The following is a 23,572-nucleotide window of genomic DNA, read 5'->3' as shown; positions in this document are numbered from 1 at the left end:
GTTCAGTATTTTGGTCTGGTAAAAAATTATTTTTAAATAAATAGTGTCAGGCTATACTCATACATCGTCTCCAATCGAAGGGCTAAACGTAGCCTCATCAATAATGGTTTGGTGAGCTTTATAGAATTATAACTCAAATCATCTGTTAGAAATAAAATTTAAGACAAATTATGCTGTTTTTTAGGTTTTGTGCCTTTAGCCCTCAATTGGAGATGTCCTAATGGCTTCCAGTACTGTCCTGGATGGATGAATTTTAAACCTGACACACTTGGGCTCGCCAAACGGGCAAGCGCACAAATGGTAGAGCGGGAGTGAAACTTACATAAAACGGAGAGTGATATGCAACTTGGGATAGGTAATCTTTTCTCGCAGAGATGTTAAACTTGAGTAAGCAAAGTACAAAAACACAGGCGGATTGGAAATTTTACATATTTTGCATGTGGGGACCTATCCATACCCAATTGCCCATATAACGACTTCCACCTGCATGTGACTGTTATAATAGCATGGGAGATAAAACCGTGGGTCTTTGATTTCGCTTTATTAAAACAAATTCTATTTCTTTCCAAGAAGAAAAAAAAAATAATAAGGGACCACAATCACTTTTCAATTAAAATAACTTTTTGCAAAAAATCTTGGACCCCGCTTCGCTACTCTCCTAGTTTCCATACATTTACATCCCCTTCTATTTTGTGCGGTCACGGATAAGCCATGTTAACATTTTATATTGATTTTTTTTATAGAGATAATAAGAACAAAAGCAATAGTGATATAAAATGTTGACGTGACTTAACCATGACCATACAAATAGAAGGGGATGAGAGTGTATGGGAATTAGGAGAGCAGAGAAGCCAGATCTTAAGAGCAACTTAGACGGATCAGACCATGGTGCAGAGACATAATTTTAGCCTAGAAGGTCAAAAAGTCTCAATTTGAAACGTCTTCTTGATCTTATAAAAATTACCATGTCGTGTGGTAAGTAATTGACCATTATCGTTTTGAGTATAGTATGTTGTCCCCACCATCCTTTCCCTTAAATCTGAACCCTAGCCCTGTATGATTATCTTACTCTCTCTCCCTCCACTGATCCCCAAACTTGAGTCTCAAAAGCAATAGATTGCTTGAACTCCTTAGAAGCCACAAGCCTCAAATCAAACCCGATAAAAAAAATTAAAATAAAAAGTCAGATTGAAGTCTTAAACCTACGAAAAACTTTGAAATGATAAGTATAACACTAAATTTCTCTGCATAAAAAAAAAATATATATATATCAGGATGAGCCTTAAACCATCATAGTCCCTTCGTAGCTCTGTCTCTGAGACCAAATGCATTTAAGTCAAATAACACTGCACTAGGATTGTTCCCAGCCACAAACCAATTGAAGCATCGTTGGCATTTTGTGATGATAAACTAAATTAATTGTTTAAAATTTGGAAAACACAGAAAGCAAATTTCGATCCCACTTCTTCCTCGAAATGCGACACCGATACGGCTGTCGGGTTTTAGGCTCTTATTGATTCGGTAAATAATGTTGAAAAAAAATATGGAATCTGAACCGTAAGAGACGAGTATGGGACAGGCTGGGAAAGCTCTCTGCCCCTTTCATGTCCAATGGTCCATATGACCGTCTAGTTCTTAGGACGCATTAAACTTGAAGCATATTACATTTTGGGTAGATATTTAGGGAGGTGACAAAGACTGGTTCTTTTTGTGCCCAAATGAAGCTCTCAAATCTCCTCAAAGTCTCAAATCATGAATTTTTCAGTGTGTGCCATTGCACTTCCACATTATATTATTATTTTATTTATATTGTAACACGTTAATTAATGTGCTAATCATGCAAACTGGCAAACGGATTATGTCGTGTCAAATCCGTTATTTCAACGGGTTCGTAACAAGTTACCTGATAACAAACTGATTTGTTAATACGTCGTGTTAGTTCGTGTCGGGTTAATGGGTCAAGCAAGAAATTGTTATGCCTAATGTCAAAATCTGACAAACAATATCTTATCGTGTTCTTAACGGGTGACTCAATAATAACTTGACTCGTTAACGAGTTCTTAACGGATGATCCGATAATAACAAGACATGTTAACATGTTAACTCGAAACTTGTTATTTTCGTGTTAGGTGAACTTGTCAAGCTTAACTATGTTCATGACATATCAATTGCGTTGTATACTCATTTTATAACACATTAATGTAACAATATAACGATTACACTGATAAAATTCTTGAAACAGAAAATTCTCGAAACCATAGGACCATGTGAGGAGGAGGAAGCAGATTCGTCGTTGCGCTGTGTGGTCGTTGGATCCGGTAGCGAACTGAAATTGACGGAAGTAAGGTTGGCGGACCCCGTTGGCCCTTATATGTTAATAAACTCAAATCAGAAAACAAATAAAAGAATGCAAGTGTGTGGGTGGATTGTGTGCGTAGGGAGCACAAGCTTGGGCCACTTAGTCCGATCGCACATCGCAGGGTTTGTGAATCCCGTGACATTAATTTAACGAGTCTCAACTTTTAGAGAAAATAAAATACTAGGAAAAAGGAGGAACCCGTCGGTCTACATAGACCATGCAATTAAATACAACTGATTCCTAATCAGAGATCTATCTCTCGACCATTGGGTTGAAATGAAAATGTTAATTTAGGTACGTGTTTGATGGAGAAAGGTTTTGATTGGGATATCCGATCACGATATTTGTGAAACAACTCTTACAAAAGTATATCATTTTTCTTGAATTTTGGTACCACTTGACCTCTCGCTGTTCTCATCTGATGTAAGAGTTTTTTATTTAGGTGACCTTACCAAAATTGCTCGCGCATTAGAATAGGTTTAATCGTCAAATTTCACAAACATTTTGTTGTTTATAGTTACAAGAGAAACTAAACAAAGAAATGCATGTACAACAGAGGTTCGTACAACCAATGTTCTAAAAAATGGCTTAGGCGCTGGGCAATGGCGAGCCGAGATGTTTTCTTGCAAATCGGTGGGAAAAATCAGATGGGCTCTAGGCGGGCTAGGCGGTTTTTTTTTTTTTTTCAATGAAATAAAAAAAAAAAATCCTATCTAAGTCTAAGTGTTTTAAAATTGTGAACTTATTGTACATGTGTCATCCTACAATACTTCTCACTATGGTTATATGGCATATATGCTTAATGTGTTTTTAAATTTTGGATTTGTTGGATACTCTTTTTGCATTTTATCATTATTTTATTATCTTATCTATGGATTTCATACAAGTATAATTTTTTGTAAGTGTCAATATGTACTTATTTACAAGATATACAAGAAATTTATCTAAATTCGCTTAGATCTCGCCTAACCGCCTAAGCGCTAAGTGCTCGACCACCGTCCAACTAGCGCCTAGCGTTTTTTAGAACCTTACGTACAACAAAGGAAATGTTCGAATGAGCAAGTTTTGAATTCAACCTTTTCGACTAATTCTAAAGTCAAATCTCATAAAATTGAAATTGATCCATAAAAAGAAAAAAGAGAAATGCATGCACCATGGTCCATGAAGGGTATGTGTGTACAACAAAGGGACGGGTTTGATGAAGTCATAAGTGGAGCCATATCTTGATGTGGAACAACTCAAAGCAAATATTCCCCAAAACACAGAAGCGTTGGTAGTCGTAGTACCACCAGCTGGATTATTCTTCTTCCTACCTCCGTTCAACATCAAACTACTACAAATTATTATTATCATGATTATTATTATTATTTTGTGGTGCTCTCTCTTCGTTTTCTCATTCAATACTTATGAGAATATTTTTTTCCATCACTCTCAAGAGTGATGATGATGTTTAGCATCTTATTTATTGCAGGTGAGTTTAATTTTTAAGATCTGTGTAATGAATAAATATAAATCTCAAACCTTAAACTCATCTGATGATACTAAATATGGTGGTGATCATTACCATCACTTAAGGGTAGTGAGCATTACTGCCACGTTAGGATAGTGAATAAAAATACACCCAATATTTATTCACCAATTATCCCGTTCACTTTGGCTTGTTTTATAATGATTGAAAGTGCTTTTAGAAAAAATGTGTTTAGGTTCCAAAATCATTTAAAGTGCTTTCTACAATAAACACTAATTATGAACTTCTTGCATGAAACAATAAAGTGTTTTACAAAATTCATTTATCATTTTACTAAGGATTGATTTTAAAACCATTTCCACAAAAAATATTTTCAATCATTTTAAAAACACTTTCGAATGAACCCTTATTAATTCTATATAGAACCCCCAACCCTACACTTTGCACGATTCTTCATCATCATTAAATCAACGCACACGGACCACATTCAGTCATAGTAATCAAGTACCCCAACAAAATTTCAACAAAGTACTTAAGTATTAATCAAATGCCTTTTGTCTTTGATTGGAGCATAATATTGATTAATTTCATTAATCATTTCAAACACACAATGAAATCTGCAGTAGCTGGCACTAATTGCCAAGAATGATTGAAAGTGGATTTTGACAGTCAAATGTTTTTAATTACATCTATTAGGTAAAGTTAAAAGTATTTAGGATATGTTTGGTATTCAACTTGAATTTAATTTTTTTAATTCAAAAATAATTTTTAAATCTCAACTCGGTAATTCTTGTTTAGTAGAACTATTTTTAAAAAGTAAACTCAAACTAACTTGGAAAATTAGCTTATTCATAAAAAACCAAAAAAGCAGTTTTTGATGTCTTTAAAACTCATATCTCTCTATTTGATATATTTTTTTTTTCTCTCTCCTCCCAGTCTCTCGTCTCTCTTCCTATATTGCTCTGATTTTTCTCTCCTCTCTCCCAAGGAAGTGGATTGTCTGCCCTTCCATTTTTATAGTCTCCTCATGCCCTTCTATTTGTGTGATCACGGTTAAGTTACGTCAATATTTTATATTCCTATTACTTTTTGTTTTATTATTTCTATAAAAATTAATATAAAATGTTGACGTGGCTTAACCGTGACCACACATCACAGGAGGGCATGAGGAGAGTATGAAAATGGGAGGGCAAACAATCCACCTCCCTCTCACAATCCTTTCCCTTAGACTTCAACTTTCTCCGTCTCCCTCGTCTATCTCACTCCGGATTCTCTCTCTTCGTTCTCTCTCTGTTCTTTTGATCCTCTCTCTTCTCTCTCCCTTTCTTTGAATACAATTTTGAATTTATACCGAACAAGTTTTTTGGTCTTATGAAGTCTTAAGAAATGGCTTTTAGAAAAAAAATTTGGAAATAATAATTTTTTATTTTGGATAGAATACTAAATAGGCCCTTAATTACTTCAAACACATGACAAGTGCTTCTTTTTGCAATGCCTGAACTTTTGCTAATGGTTTGTGTGTGTGAATACTCATGGAAGAGTTAAAAGTGTTTTATGACAATTAACAATACTTTTGACTTTTGAGCGTGTTTGGCAGAAAAAGGTTTAAAATTACTTTTGAAATAAGGAAACAAGAATTTCTAATAAAAACGCTTTTGAGTAGAGTAGAGGTGATTTCTAAATGGAACTCTCAAATGCTTTTACGTGGTAGTATCGAATGGCTCCGGAGCTGTCGAATTCTGAATTCTCAACAAGGCGTCCACTCGAGTCTTCAGATACAAGCTGTACCAACTTTTTGTACAAGTACCAACTTGTTTAAACGGAAAAAGCATACTTTCTTTGGTCACACGGGCTTCTATTTTTCTCGGTCGTTTCCTGCTTGATTCGATCCCCTTTCCTTTTGATAGTCTGATTATTTTATCTGTGAATTCAATTAATTTGAAACGAAGACTTATAATGTTCAGGTTAGAGAATGCGTTGTGAGACGGAAGCTCTGAGTAAAATAAGTAGAAAAAGATCTAGGAAACTTGGAAAGACTTTTAAAAAAGACATAGAGTACCTGGAACTAACAGAAGACTTGACATAAAAACGAGCGACACTGAATTCATACAACCGATCTACTTAATGGATAAAACTTTTGTTATTGTTGATGTTGAGTTGTGTGGCTCATGAGTCATAAGTGCTTCTGCTTTTTCTCATCGATGACTCTTTGCAGTGTCGTGCCCGAAGGCCCTTTTCATCATGACATGGACATTGAGAGCAACCCGTGTGTGCTGATTGAATGGCTATGAGTGCACATTTGGTGCAATTCGTCTTATCGATTGTTTTGGTCAAATTTCAACCCAATGTTTTAATTACTTTATAATTGTTTTGATTTAAAGCAATCGATTAAGTTCGTACACAACCACCAATGTTAAAAATGTTTTGTTAACAAGTGCCAGATTAGGTCGTCTACACGTGTAAACGAATCTGAAAATGAGTGGACATTGAGTGCTTTTGGTCTTGCTCTTTATCACATGTTTTGGTCAAATTGCAATCTAAGTTTTAATTTTTCATTGTTTTGGATTTGAAGCAATCATATTAAGATCATACACAAGTAAATTAGTAATGCGACCACTAATGTTACAAATGTTTCCACTATGAGTGTCATGATAAGTCGATTATATGTTCAAGTGGATCGCGTGCTCAGTAAATAAGAACTATTAAAATTAACATTGTCGATGTTTTTATTTGTAAGGTACGAATGACAATTTAGTCAATTAATAATATCACAAATGATTCCAAAACAAGTGCTATGGTCAATTGAGTACATATGCAGGCGAATCGTATATCTATAAAATAGGAACAGCCAGAATCAGTATGATATTGGATTTCAATATAATCAATTATCAATGTCACATATGTTTCATAACGACTATTATGATCATTTGACTACATGTGCAAGCAGATCATTGACCCACAAAGTAGAAACGACCAAAACCAGCGTTGCCAATGTTTTAACTGACAATATACGAATTCCAATGTAATCAATCATCAATGTCACACATGTTTGCATAACGACTGTTAGGATCAATTGACTACACGTGCAAACGGATTATGACCATTCATGCTTTCTCAAAATAGTAACTACTAGTGCCACGCCCTGATCTCATGACATGACTAAAAACAAACCATTAGTACTACATTGTAGTACCTTTTCATTTTATTTTATGGTTGTACCTAACCTTAAGGTTAGACTATCTACGAACCTGATGAAGGGATAAAGCCAGTTATAGTTCACCATTTTGTTAAACTAAAAAACATAGAGTTCCATAACCACTCAATGGAACTCAACAAGTATGAATCATTACATTCAAGACTACTCAATGGAACCATCCAACCACTAGGATTCCAGACAACTTCATGAAATCCCAAGAATATAGTGCTTCGGACCAACTAAAAAAAATCATGCACGAAGTAGGATTCCAAGCCGACATTGCCATGTTTATGTTGACAAGACAAATTCCCATCGATTAGAATTAGTCTAAACTGTAAAAGATGAATGATATAGTTCAAATAATTGGCCCCTTCAAACGTAATCGATATAGAGAATTCAACCTCGAACACAATGATACATTCTCTTAAACTGATGTAGGCCATGGACCCACGTCATTATTATATTAAACAAGTGGCAGCTGGAATTTAAGTATTATAATTAATACGTGCATTTTTGGAGCTACGATGCATGTGTGGTGCTTTAAATCTATGGCTTATGATTATCTGAAATCTTTTAGTTTTCTAGGAGTTATATTGTATGTCTTTATTTCATTTGTCTTCTTATAGTTCCCAGTATAAATTGCAAGTCTATAAATACTTGTAGTTGTACGGCATAAAAGGAGTGGAAGTTTTTGAAATTATCATATTGATATTTGAGTTGTAAACTCGTTTTTAAGTGTCTTTCTATTGTGAGATTGTTCATTTTTGTTCTTTTAGTTGTTTACGTCGTAGGTTAGTACTAAAAACGAAGTTTTTAAGATTTTCAGATCTCTTCTCGCACTAAAAGATGGTAGACCATACTTACCTATTCTTTTACCTATCATTTCATTTTTATTTGACCACCACGTTGCATCCTTTGCATCATAAACTAAAAGGTTACCATCATACACTAGCATCTAAAATAAAATCAAAGGGAGTCAAATTTAAAAAGGCAAGCATGATGAAAAACATGGGAAAAAAGGGAATCAATGGATCATCAATGATAATATCCCGCAATTAAAGAAGATCCCCAGGGGTACTTTCGGCATAAAGGCATCGTTTTTCTTGCCTATTTAATCGTTGCATCAGGCATCTCTCTCAGGTTCTCAGTTCTCAATCCAACCGCATCTGAAAAAACATAAAAACATCTTCAAAATCTCTTCCCCTTTTATTTATCTGCTGACATATCTTCAAATCTCCCTTTGACCGCCGTGAACTGTCTCTCTCTCTCCCTCTCTCTCTCCTCTGCAAAATAAATATATAAATACAAATAAATATATATAATTTGGTTTTCCAGATTTTTTTTTTTTGGGTTTTCTCCCATCATCATCCTTGGCCTTTTCGCCGTTCTTGCAGAGAAAGGCTCTACCCGTGTTGTGAGATAAAGAAGAGAGAGAGAGAGAGAGAGTGATCCCTTTCTTATTTCACTTTTGGTTCTCTCTGGCACTGCAAAAGCTTGACACATTGTGGATTGGATTGATTAAATACATATCTTTTTCTGTTTAAGTGCATCGCTTATCTCCCTCTTCATAATTTAACTCCCTCTCTCTCCCTATCTGCGCACGCCCTATCCGTCTGTTCGAAGTTCCAAAAAGCTCTGATCCGACGGCCACGATCTTCTCGTCCTTCACTCGTACTACCACTTCCTCTTTATTTCTCTACGTAAGTATTTCTCCCTCTTCAAATACATAGCCTTATTGACCAACCTTTCTCTCTCTTCACTCTTTCTACGCTGATATACGTACTTGGGTATTTTTATATCACTATATATACACGCTTTCTGTGTTCTTCTCATGTGTTTAATGTTGTGTCTTCATAAATCTTATGTTTTTGTTTCTTCTTATTCATTCGAAATTACGAATTTTCATCTCTTGAAAAAAACCCATGTCTTGTTTTTAAAATCTGACACTTAATCTTTGATTAGTTCCAACATGCTTTGATTAGTTCCAACATGCAGTGATTTAACTTTGGATTATATGACTTGTTAACTGATATGGGGATTCTGGATTTTAGCTACTGATATCTGATTTACTTTTTCTGTTGAAATCTGCTCAGGGGGTATTTGAGTTTCTGCATTTCGTTTGCTGAGTGTGTTTACTGCTTGTTAAGTACATGATCAAAGCAGTGTTTGATAGCTTTTAAAGCCGTAAATTTCGAAAATTGCTTGATGAGTATTTTTTGCTAGTGTTGTCTGCAGCTAAATTTGATCTTGTATATATGCGTGTGCTGGTATACCTTATAAGAGTTTGTTAGATTTCGGTGGTACGGTTTTGGTGAACTATTAAGCTTAGTTCGTGTTGTTGAATGTAATCTACTGATCCTTGCACAGTGTGTATAATTGTTAATTCGTTTCAATTCAATGATGTGTAGAACTTCTTTTGCTTTCTGGGTTTGCAAAACTAGGTTAAGAATTTTGAGCATAGATAATAATTATAGGGATTAGGTTTGAGAGTCTTGGACCTTAAGCACACATGGGTTAAGTGTGGGGAAGAATTGTTGATGAGCTTGCTTTAGTTTGAAATATTAGATATAAACAGGTATGGGCTTTCCCAAATCAAATACCCTCGAAAAGACATTGGGCAAATCAGTCTATAGATGCCTACTCAATTATGTCCAAAACACACCCCTAAAAGTTTGAACTTTATATGGTTTTGTAGGTGGAAATGGTCTATATACTTGATTAATTGAAGGATTGTTGTATATTTCCGCTGTGTCTTTGTAAATCTCTATAAAGGAGAGGTAGAATTTTATGTGGGAAATTTTGTATGGAAGGCGATAGTTACTTTATAGAGGATGATGCTGGATGTTTATAGCCTGTAGGACAACCTGCAGGGACTGTACCGTTATGTAGGGCAAGATGCATCACACTGTGTGTGACTAGATTTTCCATTTCTTCGTCAAATCTATGTCCCAAACATGTAGGACTCAATGGTTTTGTGGGAATCGAATATCTGCTTTGTAACATTCATACCACTACAAGGAACGGGACATTATACCTTTCTCTATTGGTCTTTGCTTTAGATTTTATGTTACATCAATGACAGTCATCTTGTATTAGGAGTTAGGACCCAATTTGGGAGGTTGTGGATTCTATATGATATGATCTTTTCAAAGCTGAATTCTTTTCAAGAAAAAAAAAAAGAAAACTTAGGGCTTGTATGGGAAGTGCTTTTAATTCACTCAAAGCATTTTTTGAGAAAATGCTTTTGGGTTCCAAAAGCACTTCCTAGGGTTAACTTGCTTTTGCACTAAGTATTGGTTTCAAAAACATTTTCTCTAAAAATGTTTTCAGTCATTTAAAAGCCCTTCCCAAATGAGCCCTTAATCTTTATAAAGCTGAGGTATTGTGGTGATACTGTGATAGCATATGTGTCTAAAACTACCACTTGCATATCTGTTATAAGTGGGTCATGAATAATATACTTTTCATAGCATTTTGAAAAGCTTGTGTTTATTTATACTTATCATGCAAAAATAATAACCTTAACATTGTTATATATTATTTGTAGTGAACAAGTAGGCATCCTTGTACTCAAGGCTGATGGAGCCTAATGGTCATAGGAGAGTCAGGAGAAAGGATGTCCTAGAAAATGGTGACATGAGTCAGTCAAATTCAGGAGATGAGCTGGATCCATGGACTGCATGGGCTTACAAACCTCGGACCATTTCAATGTTGCTTATTGGCGCATGCTTCCTTATGTGAGTGCTCTTTCCACTAAGTAGATTTTCTAAAAATAGTAGGTATACAGGTTATTTTATGGATCACAAACTAAATACTTCTGGTCTTCTGCACTATTTAATACAATCCCTGCCAAAGCTATTGGGGCATCAGATGGTTTTGGCCGAGTAATATTCTCATGGATTTTATTTTCTTCTTCTTACAGTTGTCATATAGAAGTAGTTGAGTTGTTAGATTTCAAGCTTATGTGATTGCATTAGCACGTCAAATTGTCTACCACCGACATAGGTGATGCAATGGTGCTTTTAGGTCCCTCTATTAGGCTTACAGAATTTATTTTCCAATTGTAAATGGCGTTATTAGGTTTTTGTAGTCTCTTTTTAAGGTTTAACAGTGTATCTCTCTAATCATTTGATGAATTTTCGTTCATGCAATGATAGTGACTGTTACAAATTAGCATGCCTTACCCACCACATCCCAGGCCTTTGGTCTCCTTTTATACTCGGCTGGTCATTGTTGAAGAAATTGTGAGCTGTGTTTGTATTAAACAATTGGTTAATACATTTTCTTAGCTTGTTGTCTGTTTAAATGTACCAGTTGGGTAAGTGGATCCCTAGACCCAGAAAGCAGTGCATCTGGAGATGTTGTTACATCTGTAAAAAGGTTAGTTCTTATTTGTTAAATTTGGTGATTAGTTTGACAGTAATACTCTTATTTGCCCCTTACAAATACCATGCTGACTCTTTTCCTGCAGGGGTGTATGGGCGATGATTGCAGTTTTTCTTGCTTATTGCTTGCTGCAAGCCCCATCTACGTAAGTTCTTGGATTGAGCTAGTTGTATATTTTTTATCGTAGAAAAATGTTTCTGCATTTTACTGGATGGTTGTTTTGGTAACGAATGGGATTAAAAAATTTTGATTGGTTTTACTTTTCCTTGTTCGTTTTTCCCATATGAAAGTACTTCTTTTGCTGCTAGTAGTCACAGTAGTAATCGGGTGAGAAATTGTTAGCTTTATGTTCTATTGTGTTTCATACAGAGTGCTTATCAGACCACATCCAGCAATTTGGCGCTTGGTTCATGGAATGGCTGTTGTTTACCTAGTTTCTCTCACATTTTTGCTTTTCCAGGTCAGTTTTTGGCTTTATTATTATCATTGTTTTTATTTTTATAGTATTATAATTGGATTTTTCTTTGTCGGTTCGGTGTATACATGTATGTATGTTGGTATATGCGAGTATAAAACCTGAAAGTCTGTTTGTTGGAAGTTCTAATGTCTTCGGTATTGTGATAGTTAATTTTGGTTTCTCACTTTACAGAAGCGTGATGATGCTCGGCAGTTTATGAAGTTTCTCCATCCAGATCTTGGTGTTGGTAATGCAATTATTATTTTTTCTTTCAAATCTATTTAAGTGGAACTTTAGCTGATAAGTTTCTAACCTAACCTTTCTTATCTTACTATGGGTCACAAGATTCCTTGTTATAAATTTTTAATGTGGCGCTTTAACTGATAAGGGATGATTTATCATTCAATTTGTTATGCGTATGAGATTTGTAAAGCATTTTATACTTAAATTATTTGGGATGCTTTAGGTAGGCTGCATAATCAAGGTATTCATCCGTTGTTTGTATTTCTTGATTTCATACAGAACTTCCAGAAAAATCTTATGGTGCTGATTGTCGCATATATTTGCCTGAAAATCCTACTAGCAGGTTTAAGAATGTTTATGTATGATTTCTTCTTTCACGCCATCAATTTTAATTGTTTCTCATGTATCGTTATGTTCTCAATCTACATTAATACAGTATCAGGGTCTGAATCTTATAATATCTCTTTCTCCTTTCTCCCCAGGAAACTCTTTTTGATGAATTTGTTGTGGCTCATATAGTTGGATGGTGGGGAAAGGCTATACTGATCCGTAATCAGCCCCTTCTGTGGGTGCTTTCGATCGGATTTGAGTTGATGGAGGTTAGATTCTCGACCCTATACCTAATTCTATGTACGCTCAAGTGGTTGACTTGATATTAATTGAAAGCTTATTCGGCACGTTCAGTTTACCTTCCGCCATATGTTACCAAACTTCAATGAATGCTGGTGGGATAGTATCATTCTTGACATTTTGATCTGCAACTGGTTTGGTGAGAATTCTCTTACATTATTTTGAGCTTCTCTTAGCATAACATCTTGCATATCTTAGCAAAGGAGTTCTGTTATTTGTCCCATTTTCTGTCGTTTATTTAACTTTTTGGTATATTAGCAATTAAAAGTTTAGTTTTTATTTTTAGTAAAAACATTGGGGCTACGGCTGTGGTGCATGGGATGTATCTTGGTCAGTTCCTTTGTAGTGTACTGAAACTTTTGCTTACATTTGAGACTGTTCTTCGGATTCAAATAGATTGACTCACTTGACTAAAATCTTTTTGATTTTCCATTTGTCAGTTGATCATAATCTCTGTTTATTATTCGATTTGCTAAGAACTTTAAGACCACCAGTTGCTTATTTTGCAAAAACTGGGACGATGAGATCTTGTATTTGCAGTAATCATTTGCCAAATCTACCATTGTTTTTTCAATAAAGTTTATAGTCAAAAGTCAATATCTAGAGATTATTGTTGTGGCCTCCTGAGTTTTCTCTTTGGGTGCTTTGCAGGTATCTGGGCAGGAATGCATACGGTCAGGTACTTTGATGGAAAAACATACAAGTGGGTTGGTCTGAGCCGTCAGCCGAATATTATTGGAAAAGTATGTTTTGGGTTTCAGTTACACATTTTGGTTGACCATGATTGCATTATTTTTGCTAATTGGCTTGTAGAATTTTTTAACTGAAACAGGTATAATAAATTGGAAGTAATCATATAACGTGGGCAAATTTCTGTAGCTACTGCAATTATAATAAATAGTTAGTGTGGTTTCGACATTGCTATTTGCAATTGGTTTTCTGTACGTAGTTACTCGCAATATGTGATTTTGGGAGATGCAATCTGTATGGTTTCAGGTCAAACGAACACTGGGGCAGTTTACACCGGCTCAGTGGGACAAGGACGAGTGGCATCCCTTGCTTGATCCATGGCGTTTCATTCAAGTCCTCACTCTTTGCATTATATTCATGACTGTAGAGCTTAATACATTCTTTCTTAAGTTCTGTCTATGGATTCCTCCCCGGAACCCCTTGATCGTTTATAGGTTAATCCTGTGGTGGCTAATTGCAATTCCGACAATTCGCGAGTACAATTCATACCTTCAAGATCGGTACTCTCTCTCTCTCTCTCTCTCTCTCTCTCTCTCTCTCTTTCACACACACGCACACACACACACACCACATTTCATCAGAAACTATTTGCAGTGATGTAGTTTACGGCTTACTCTTTTTGCTCAACTACCGTATTTGCAGTAAACCAGTGAAGAAAGTAGGGGCATTTTGTTGGCTTTCTGTAGCTATTTGCATTATTGAACTTCTCATTTGCATCAAGTTTGGACATGGTATGGCCTTCTTTTCTTCGGGTTCCTTGGTTTTATGAAATTTCTCCGTCCATTGATTGACAGATGCTAATTTACATGATTTGTTTTTGTTTCTCTTGATCAGGATTATATCCTAAACCAATGCCATTGTGGCTGGTAACGTTTTGGGCATCCGCGGGAGCAGCCCTCGTAATATTTTTGATAATCTGGTCATGGCAACTGCATCAAAGTTTACGGCGAAAGAGGCAATGAATTTACAATTGTGTACATCATTCTTTGATTTGCTTCGTCGTCTCAAAGGGTTTCGATATCGATGCGTGTTGTAAATATTTATCAGCTTTTTATTAAATTTGTACATCCATCCTGATTTTCTTATAGATTAGCGGATCACAGTTCCTTGAGTAGAGAATATTCATTCTTTTCTTGCTAGGCAGCTCGGGAAATTACTGGTTTGCCCCCATTACTGGCAGATTTTTTAGAGGATGAGCCTTGTTCAATTACCGATTTCTTCATGCTAATGTTTAGTTTTTTATTTTTTATTTTTATGAGTTAAATTTTTGATTTTTTTTGACAAAAGGTTAAATGTCAGGGGAAGGGGAATCGGTGGTGATCGAATTTTTGTTCAATTATTACCTTCTGTCATTGTGATAAAGCGCCATCAGGTTAAAAAATTGTTAGTTGCATGAATGTTTCATCTATGTAATAATGTACCAAATGAGTCATGGCAAACAGCTGAGTCAAATTTCCTTGAGAGTATAGAATTTGTCAATCCGCTTAACTCGTTCGATATGAGGAAATGTTGAAGGTATACCGATTGTATGGCACATCTCGCAAAATGTGATATTTATATTTTGTACCACCCGACTTTATATTGGTTATATCTGACTTGAGAATTGTCTTAATTAGTTCATTCCATTGTAGTTTCTCTCTAGAGTGGAAGTCGAAACGAGTAAAAGTATGTTCTGTAAACAATTTTAGTGATGAATTTACTATTATTCTTTACAAATAGTATTACGACAATGGCTGTACAAATTACAAACCCAAATGAAATGATTCATTTTAATCAAAATCCCTGTACCCTTTACTATGAGGCTTAAAGTTCACCTTCTTACTTTCATGACCACACATTAGACTTATTTTCACATTATAGAATCCATGATGTTTCTTGTTTTTTGTTACCCTATTTTCGAAGACTCGTCATTTACACGTCTGACACATTTATTAGGATCTTCGGTCAGCTTCGACGAAGCTAGCAAGATCCGAAACAATGAAAGATCCCGGGGCTTAGACCTAATCCACAGCATGCTCTTTACTATTCAGGGCATCCCATTTCCTAGAGGACAAGCTTCTAAGCTCCTTTTTGATACAATTTTTCTACATAGATTTTGATGCAATTTTTCTACATAGAAGCAAATGGGGAGGGCTCTGGTTTTTTCTTCCAAACAGTCCGTCCCCGAACAATCTCTTCATCTTTATGGTTCCCAGTTGTTCGGAGGAGATGTGTATATCTAAATGGGATCTTCTCAAAGGAGCCCAAAAACACGCTGTTCTCAAGAATCCCAGCTCCCAGAGAAAATCCGTTCAGTAGACTTGTGTCATGATTCTCTTGTTTCAGTCCCTCTATCAACATTCCATCTTTGTCTGGATCGCAAAGCGATTGAACAATATCTGAACTCCCACACTCCTTTCTGTATTCTAGTGTGATTCCAGTCAGTTGGTGAGTCTCCAAAATATTGTCAGGAATCGTCTGTCGAAAACATAGATTAAATTGGTCAATTAAGAGTTAATTATGGTAAAAAGAAACTTAAGTGACTGTTTAGAACTACTTCCGAGATTTTAACCCTTTCAGAAGCAGTGCCAAACATGCTTTTAACTAGGGAAAACAGATTTTATTTACCTCAAGCATCCATCGTACGTACTTGACATTGTTGACATGCTGGTTCATGTCCAAATCACTTCTCTTGGGCTACAAGTAATAAGAAAATTGCATATTCAGAATATGCTTAATTCTCGCAAGTCTCAACTGTATATATGGATGTAGCTCTGAAACGTGGGAATAATTTGGACACGAAATGTTACCTTCAAATCGTTGTTGACATACTTAGCGTTGTTGTCCAACTTGACGATTTTCTCAGGGACATCGTCTGGGATTGCCTGCTTCTCTATGAACCAAGGCGCAATCTCACCCCTCACTCCCTCTGGCATTTTCGAAAGGCGCCTAGTTTTCTGGTTCATCATCACCCAGGTGCTGTTCCATGTTTTATTACAACCATGGTTAATCAATGACAAGACTGAAATAAATCATTCATGGGAGATCATGAAAGTGATTGGAAGTTTGAAGAAATTATACAGTACCTGGTTGCACGAGCGAAAATATGGCCTGTAGCTTGGCTTCGGATCAACCAGTCTCGCTTCATACCATTCTTCCCTGATGCTTGAACCCAAGTGTCGATTTCCAGTACCTCTCCCCTGCAGGATGTGATTGTCACATTTTTTTTTAACTTAAAAACTGTTCAATGCTACAAAGAGTCCTACTACCTAGCTTTAAAATTTATAGAAAAAAGAGAACAACTCCATGTTCGAGTCCCCTCTCTGAGGTTTAAATTAGATTAGAATATCGCTCGATCACAATGAAAACCGATGATTGGACTTACCAGATTGGATACTGGTCAACTTGAACTTGCATTCTTGAAACAACCCAAATAAGATCATTCTTCATCATTTCATGTGTTGCTCCAAATCCATCACTCAGGAGTCCAGACATCCAAACATGATTCAATGCCGTCTCCTGCATCATACCCAAAAAAAAATTCAGTATTTTTGAGTTTCGAAACAATGTAACACAATCATCACATGTAAGAAAAACAGCTTTCTTAACTTCATCACCTGAAGCAGATTGACGATGCTCTCAAGTGTGGCAGTTTTATCCGGGCCAACCTCATAGGACCTAACGACAACCCTCTGCCTGTACCCCACGCCGCCTTCGATGCTAAACGCTTGTCGGAAATGATCAACGGACTGCTTGGTTGTCGGAATGTTCTGTCTAGCCTGCTGCTCAGTCACGAAGTCATTTCTGGTTGCCACACCAGCTGCCATATCAACTTTGGTTGCGGTTTTCGTGGAAGTTCCATTGATCTTGATGCTGCTCAGCTTTTGCTTATTGGAGTCGTGGCTATCTCTGCTGGAAGAACACCTCACTGGGAAGTAGGCAAGATAAGAGATGGTGGCCATGGCATGAAACCTTTTTTCAGGGGGGTATTTTTTATTTTTTATTTTATTTTGGTTAGAAGAAAGGTTGAAATTTGGAAATGGGGAAGGAGATGGTTAAATAGTTGGTTGTGGACGGAAAAAGTTAGGAAATTTGAGAGGACAAAAGAGGAAGGAGTTGTATATCTCAAAGAATTGCCTTGTGTGTGTTGAAGGTCAAGTTTTTGGTGCTCTAAATTTTTGAGTTGTGATAACATAGGTTTGATCGACTTCACAAAGCAGACAAAAGGGTTAGTGTATATGTTTTTGTCGCATATTTTTCTTTTGTTTTGTCATGTTTTGGAAGAGAGATGCAAATACAAAGTGAACATGACTGGTTGGTCTAGCCACGTTTGGGTTTTCACTTACTTGAAGGGGGTGTTTCGAGTTTAACTCACGTAAATGCGACGATGATATCATATGTTGAAAGATTGAAGGATCGCGCATGTGCTCAAAAGAAGTTAGATTACTTCTAGTACTGTTGATTAATTTTATGACGAAATTTCAACTTCTTTTCGATTTATGTATATAGTGAGTTTGTCTCCATTTGAGAGTGCTTCTGCAAGCACTAAAAGTGTTTTTTGACAACAAAAAAAAAGCTTCATGAGGATGCTTTTTCATGATGCACTTTCAAATGCTTTTCTAGAAAGCACTTGCAATTTTTTTTTACGTATTTGCAATAAAAACGCTTTTAGCTGAAAGGCACCCTTTTTTTTTTAGATAAGTTAAAGTTAGTCTTTTTGGTCATATACGTATAGTATCGTTCGTATTAACAAAAATGCAAAATGCAAAGCGAGGTGGATGTGGCAGTTTTAAGGCATGACAGCAGCGTGAGGATCGTAGTTTTGTACGATTTGATGCTCGTAGTCTCCGATTAAGCACGGTTTGAATTTAATGCATGATTGGATTAATACAAACAAACAATTCATTCCAAACCATTCCGTGGTAAAAGGACATTTGGGGGAACCAATTGGCTGTTGGATATAGAAAACCCAAACTCTTCCTTCTCTCCAAGACTTGCCTACCTTGATTTGATTTTGGTTCTTGCTTTTGAAGGTTACCTTTGTTTTGGAGAAGGATTCTTTCCTCTCTTTTTTCCCTTTGTTTTTTGTACATTTCGAGGTAGAAAGTAAAATTGATGTTATGGGATGTTTCACAGTTAAAAGTTAATCGCAAAGTGATCTCCGCACGTCTTTTTTTTCCATCTTAGAATAGTAAGGCATTGTTCGCTTTGAGCATGCTAGCAAAAATTTGTATCTCAGCTATTAAGCTCAAAATGCGTCTTTACATGGAGATGTAACACACTGGTTAACCTACAAGCGTCCTTTCACAAGCTCACACAACCCTTGTTATTACTTCACTTTTTGTGAAATAAAACAATTGCATATTGACCAAAAAATAAAAATAAAACAATTGCATATGTTTAGTACAAGCTATGACTTGAGTTGTAGGAGGTGAATTATGGTGAATAAATTTACATTTACCATTCTAAAGTTACATCCGATGAAAGAGAATAAAACCACAATCAATCCTTATCTTACTAGGTGGGGTTGGTTTAATGAATCTTAGAATACCGCTGTACTAAGTTTTGCGCCAAGTTTTTTGTTAGCTCCAAATACTCTATATCTTTTCTTATAGTCTATTTCAGAGTCTTTCTAAGTCTTCTGTTATCCAATGAAAAAGAAATCCACAATGCTGCTGTAATACAGAAAACTAACACAAGACGGGCAGTGCATAATTTTTCACTGCCTCAAGAAGTTGATTCTTGCGGTCCACCGGCCACGTATTCCTCAATGCCAAGTTACAGTGTGAACTCAAACTCTTATCAGTATTTTTCTGCGGAAAGGATCCTCTTCGGATCCCTTTCCTTTTTCTGCATCTAAGTTCTGGAAAAATTCTAACACGTCGGTGTCATTCAACATCAGCAGTCGGGAAATTGCTCTGTTTCTTTACGCCCAAGCAAAGTTTGACCTGCAACAATGACGGCGTCGCCGTGAGTTAGTGAACAGGCAAGAGTTAGGGAGATGAGGTTGGGGATGCCTTGCATACGAAGGGAACAAACAAGCAAAGCCAAAGGGAGAATTAAGGAATGTGTCCATCAAACATAATGAGACAAGCAGTAGACTCTTCTGTTTGAACAATTAGTAAAACTAAGCACGACCGATGGCTACCATGTCGATTATGCAATTGTTTTCCCTTGGTCTGATTATGCTAAGCATCGGGTTGAACGAATGTTTGGACTTTTAGACATGTTGCTCTTCGAGATTAAGTGCGTAATTAATTACTAATTATCATATAAACAACATTCTGTCCCACATTGCTAACAGGTGGGTTCATCAGAAAGAACAAAAGAGGCGATTATAAATTAGAAGTGAATGTGTGCAAGTGAGACTCTTTGGCCCCCTTGACCAACATCTACAGATAAATTTTCTTTCAGTCACCTCACACGCACCTCATGCAGCAACCGAGGAGATGCAGACCAACACGAGTCCTGTGTTCATTTCTGCCCGGAAGGGTGTAACGAATGTAGTGGCCGTTATGTTTCAAGTTGAAGTTCTACTTGCCACATTCTACGCCTCTGGAAATAATTGAAGAGACAGGCAAACGTGAACAAAACTGAAACATGCATGTCCTCTGGAAAGAGTCCTTCTGTACTGTTAAAGTTCTTGAATCACAGGAACCTACATTTCATGGTTACAGGAAGACTGTCCAAGATAACGCTACAGCAACATTAACGATATTTCAAGCTGAATTGGATAAACTAGAAGATTTCACTATCTGCTCAGTATTAATAAAACTCTGTTAAAAACAAAAAGTAATACATCAGATTTTAAACTGGACAAAAAACCACATTCGTTACAACAATCCCGAACATGGCAGCACTTCCATCCTTCCTATTACCTCATGAAACAAAATAAGAAGGAAAAGAATGAACCAATAATCTTGTCAGATGTTTTATTTGGAACAATATGATACACTTGAGAGTTTTATCTGTACACTCTGATGTTGACTCTTCCGAAAAAATGGTTTCTGATAACTAATCAATAATCCAATTCAACAACTGATTTTGAGTATATTCTTCTAAAGTTGGCAACAGCACAAAAATCCGGTAAATATGGACTCAACCTTTCAAGTTACAGGTTTGCCGAACTCACCAATCATCATCAGCAACCCTATTTAGCAAATGACCTGTAAAACATTGAACCGGGAAAGCTGTCAAGCCAAGAAGAATATTAAAGTTTGAGAATGTGATATGTTGAAGCGAAAGTTGAAAGGAGATATCTTACTTGCAGTATAACTCAAGGGAATTTGGTGGTTAACACAACAGAGTTCTCTCGGAGTTGAGAAATCCCTCTTAATATCTCATGCCTCTCTTTGAATAGTCAGCTGATAAACCTTGAACGCCACCAATAGCCTCATCAATACTTTAAACGAGCAGTTCCTTCACTAGCTTGAAATTAAATTCTCAAGGTACCGAACTGCATGCAACTGATAGTCTTTGTCTAGATGCTTAAAAAGTGCACTGTGTGTACAAGAATCAGGCTCGATCTCTCTGTCAAGCATCTGTTTATACAACCTCAAAGCCTCCTTCCAGTTGCCTATGTTGCAGTTCTCATTTATTAGAATAGTGTATGTATACTTATTTGGAGTTATTCCTTTCTCCTCCATCTCCGCAAACGACTTGTAAGCCTGATCCATTCTCATCACTTTACAAAGGCCATTTATCAGCGCATTGTAGGTGACCACATTTGGCAAAACACGCTTCTCTTGCATCTCTGAGAAGTACATATATGCCAGTTCTAGTCTTCCCTTAGCTGCGTGTGCATGAATCAATACTGTGTAAGTTATCACCGAAGGAGACAAACCTTTGCTAAGCATCTCATAGAACACCTCTCTTGCCTTCATGAGTTGGCCACTCTCCAGGTGAGCGTGAATGATGCTAGTATAAGTTATATGGTCTGGAACGATACCATCACGTACAATTTTCTGCAACAAGGTATATGCTTCATCCAAATTGCCCAATTTACAAATCCCATTCACAAAAATATTGTATGTGAACAAATCAGGAGGGAAACCCCCTGCCAGTATTTCTTCTTGCATGCTAAATGCCTTGGAAGGGTCACCAAGCGTCAATTCACCCACTATTCGAGTATTGTATGCAAATCGGTCCGGCTTCACTCCTCTATGCAACATCTCATCAAATAACTCCTTGGCCATCGATAAGTTTCCCGCCTTGCAAGATCCATTTACCAAGATGGTATATGTAAAAACATCAGGGCAAGTTCCTTGATTGGTCATTTCATTTTTAAGCTGTCGAGCAACAGCCAAGTCTCCGGATCTGCAAAGACCATCCATAAGTGTGTTATAGGTGACGACAGTAGGAGTGAAAGTCCTATGCCTCAACTCATCAAACAATCTGAAAGCATCCCCCAAGTTCCCTAATCTACAATACCCGTATATTAGAGTGTTGTAGGACACTATATCCGGCCTTATATTTCTCTTTAACATATTGGAAAACTGTTCCCTGGCATCAATCACTCTTCCCCGCTTGCAGAGTCCATACATTAACGAATTATAAGTAGCCACGGTGGGATTCGCTCCTCTAATTACCATTTCTTTCTCAAGACATAATGCCTCTTCAAGCAGCCCTTTGTTGCAATACCCACAAATCAAAGGGTTATAAGTAAATGCTGTAATCCTCAATCCAGATTTCATCATTTCCTGGATCAGTCCCTTGGCCTGCTCCAGCTCCCCTTTCTTTGACAGCCCATTGATCAACACATTATACGTTACATCGTTCGGAAAACACTCTATCTTTTGCATCTCTGACAAAAGGTCAAGTGCTTGTTGCACTTCTCCTTCCTTGCAGAATGAATCCAACATAGTGTTATAGGTAACAATCGTCGGCTTAATCCCAGCCTCGCCCATCATTCTGTAAACGTCTTTAACTCTAGTCACAAGGTGTTTATTTCTAAGTATCCTAAGAACCCTATTGCAGTTCTTCACGTCTGGCAACAACCGGTTTCGAACCATCTTATCGAAAATCCAGAGACATTGCTCAAGCATCGATTTTTTTGTATAAACCCAGAACAAGAGATCGAGAAGCTTCAACGAGACCTTCGAAAACACATACTCATTAATCAAAACATCCACAATCCCATGCATATTTACACTAATCACCCTCTCCATAACCCAATGCGCCGGCCTCATCAAATTGTTGTGAGCCAGAATCTCAAGAATCACACAGAACGCAAACTCGGATCTTTTAAAACCCGGTTGGCCCTCGACCCATCGGAAAAACCTCAGAGCGATTCTGGGTCGGGTCCTAATCTCGACGAGGACTCGAACAAACAAGTCGGGGTCGACAATAACAGCTTGGAAACGATCGGAGACCCACTTGGAGTTGCAAAAAGCCCAGGGCTTTTCGTCAATGGTGTCGAAAATAAGGTCCCGGTAATGCGTTTGGGAGAAAGCTGTGGTGGGTAGAGAAGTAATTGAGAAGCAGTTGTGGGAAGACCCAGAGAGGGCGAAGAAATGGCGTACCTTGAAAGGACGGTGGTGTACGGCGGAGGTGGAGGAGGCAGTGGCGGCTAAAGCTTTTGAAGCTCTGGCGCAGAGGGTCATTGAGTGCAGAGGCGACTCATCCGGTGGCGGAGGATCGGAGAGAGAGGTTTTGGGTTTTGGGTTTCGAGTGAGTTCGACGGTTGATGGACGGCTCAGATCGAAGTGAGCTTGGGTAAAGGTGTGGAAGCAGCCATGGTGATGGTGGCTAGTGTATTGCGGACCCCAGCCCAAACCAAAACACTGGACTTCGTAATCCGAATTTCAAGTTTACTGTTAGGTTTTACTCTATGATCCACAACTGTTTATTTTTTTAATTCACACTTTAAAGATCAACTCGACCAAAAATCAACTAAATTCAAAATTATTTAGACGAATCATGTTATTCATTTTTTTTTAATGAAACATGTAATACTGTTGAAGACTCAAATTTTGAAAGTGTTAATCAAATAGATAAAACGAACCGTGCAACATTAAATGATGAGGAGAGCTCAAAAATATAACGAGAAGGTCTAATTGAAAAAATCAGTAGCATTTCCTAAATTATATTAGACTGTAGAGTATC

At 36.9% G+C, this 23,572-nt stretch overlaps 3 protein-coding genes across 5 annotated transcripts; 1 reads left to right on the top strand and 2 right to left on the bottom strand.

The window, feature by feature from the left end:
* Positions 1-8,126: 8,126 nt before the first annotated feature.
* LOC137732477 (CDP-diacylglycerol--serine O-phosphatidyltransferase 1-like) lies at positions 8,127-14,679 on the top strand. Of its 3 annotated transcripts, none has more exons than XM_068471792.1 (13): positions 8,127-8,723; positions 10,571-10,760; positions 11,338-11,403; positions 11,495-11,554; positions 11,779-11,869; positions 12,059-12,113; positions 12,398-12,468; positions 12,592-12,708; positions 12,794-12,878; positions 13,391-13,482; positions 13,736-13,989; positions 14,132-14,220; positions 14,324-14,679. In XM_068471792.1, exons 2-13 carry the CDS (start codon positions 10,603-10,605, stop codon positions 14,449-14,451), a joined length of 1,266 nt encoding a protein of 421 aa, XP_068327893.1. In that variant the 5' UTR covers positions 8,127-8,723; positions 10,571-10,602; the 3' UTR covers positions 14,452-14,679. The 3 variants fall into 3 exon arrangements, with proteins under 3 accessions (XP_068327893.1, XP_068327891.1, XP_068327892.1); XM_068471790.1 differs by having other exon boundaries at positions 8,132-8,723; positions 12,389-12,468; XM_068471791.1 differs by lacking the exon at positions 8,127-8,723 and adding an exon at positions 8,784-8,810 and having other exon boundaries at positions 12,389-12,468.
* A 123-nt stretch (positions 14,680-14,802) lies between these two features.
* Positions 14,803-17,646, bottom strand: LOC137732478 (palmitoyl-acyl carrier protein thioesterase, chloroplastic-like). The gene is made up of 6 exons (XM_068471793.1): positions 17,086-17,646; positions 16,854-16,987; positions 16,555-16,668; positions 16,279-16,447; positions 16,097-16,165; positions 14,803-15,946 (listed from the first exon to the last, which is right to left on the bottom strand). Exons 1-6 carry the CDS (start codon positions 17,428-17,430, stop codon positions 15,599-15,601), a joined length of 1,179 nt encoding a protein of 392 aa, XP_068327894.1. The 5' UTR covers positions 17,431-17,646; the 3' UTR covers positions 14,803-15,598.
* A 3,113-nt stretch (positions 17,647-20,759) lies between these two features.
* Positions 20,760-23,205, bottom strand: LOC137732231 (pentatricopeptide repeat-containing protein At1g22960, mitochondrial-like). The gene has a single exon (XM_068471534.1). The coding sequence runs from the start codon at positions 23,068-23,070 to the stop codon at positions 20,893-20,895; it is 2,178 nt and encodes a 725-aa protein (XP_068327635.1). The 5' UTR covers positions 23,071-23,205; the 3' UTR covers positions 20,760-20,892.
* Between the last annotated feature and the right edge of the window lie 367 nt (positions 23,206-23,572).

This window comes from Pyrus communis, chromosome 4 (genome assembly GCF_963583255.1).
Source record: "Pyrus communis chromosome 4, drPyrComm1.1, whole genome shotgun sequence".
Taxonomy (NCBI): domain Eukaryota; kingdom Viridiplantae; phylum Streptophyta; class Magnoliopsida; order Rosales; family Rosaceae; genus Pyrus; species Pyrus communis.
Note: the sequence above shows the minus strand (reverse complement) of the source record. Positions and strands in the feature narration are given on the sequence as shown.

Bases quoted from the DNA above. Each gene is read 5' to 3' on its own strand.
- LOC137732478 (XM_068471793.1), bottom strand. From the start codon at position 17,430: ATGGCCACCATCTCTTATCTTGCCTACTTCCCAGTGAGGTGTTCTTCC. The intron at 16,669-16,853 runs GTAAGTCCAATC...CACATCCTGCAG, and splicing joins GTTGACCAGTATCCAATCTG to GGGAGAGGTACTGGAAATCG. The intron at 16,448-16,554 runs GTACTGTATAAT...AACATGGAACAG, and splicing joins ATTTTCGCTCGTGCAACCAG to CACCTGGGTGATGATGAACC.
- LOC137732477 (XM_068471790.1), top strand. From the start codon at position 10,603: ATGGAGCCTAATGGTCATAGGAGAGTCAGGAGAAAGGATGTCCTAGAA. The intron at 10,761-11,337 runs GTGAGTGCTCTT...TAAATGTACCAG, and splicing joins ATTGGCGCATGCTTCCTTAT to TTGGGTAAGTGGATCCCTAG. The intron at 12,114-12,388 runs GTAATGCAATTA...GATTTCATACAG, and splicing joins CCATCCAGATCTTGGTGTTG to AACTTCCAGAAAAATCTTAT.
- LOC137732231 (XM_068471534.1), bottom strand. From the start codon at position 23,070: ATGACCCTCTGCGCCAGAGCTTCAAAAGCTTTAGCCGCCACTGCCTCC.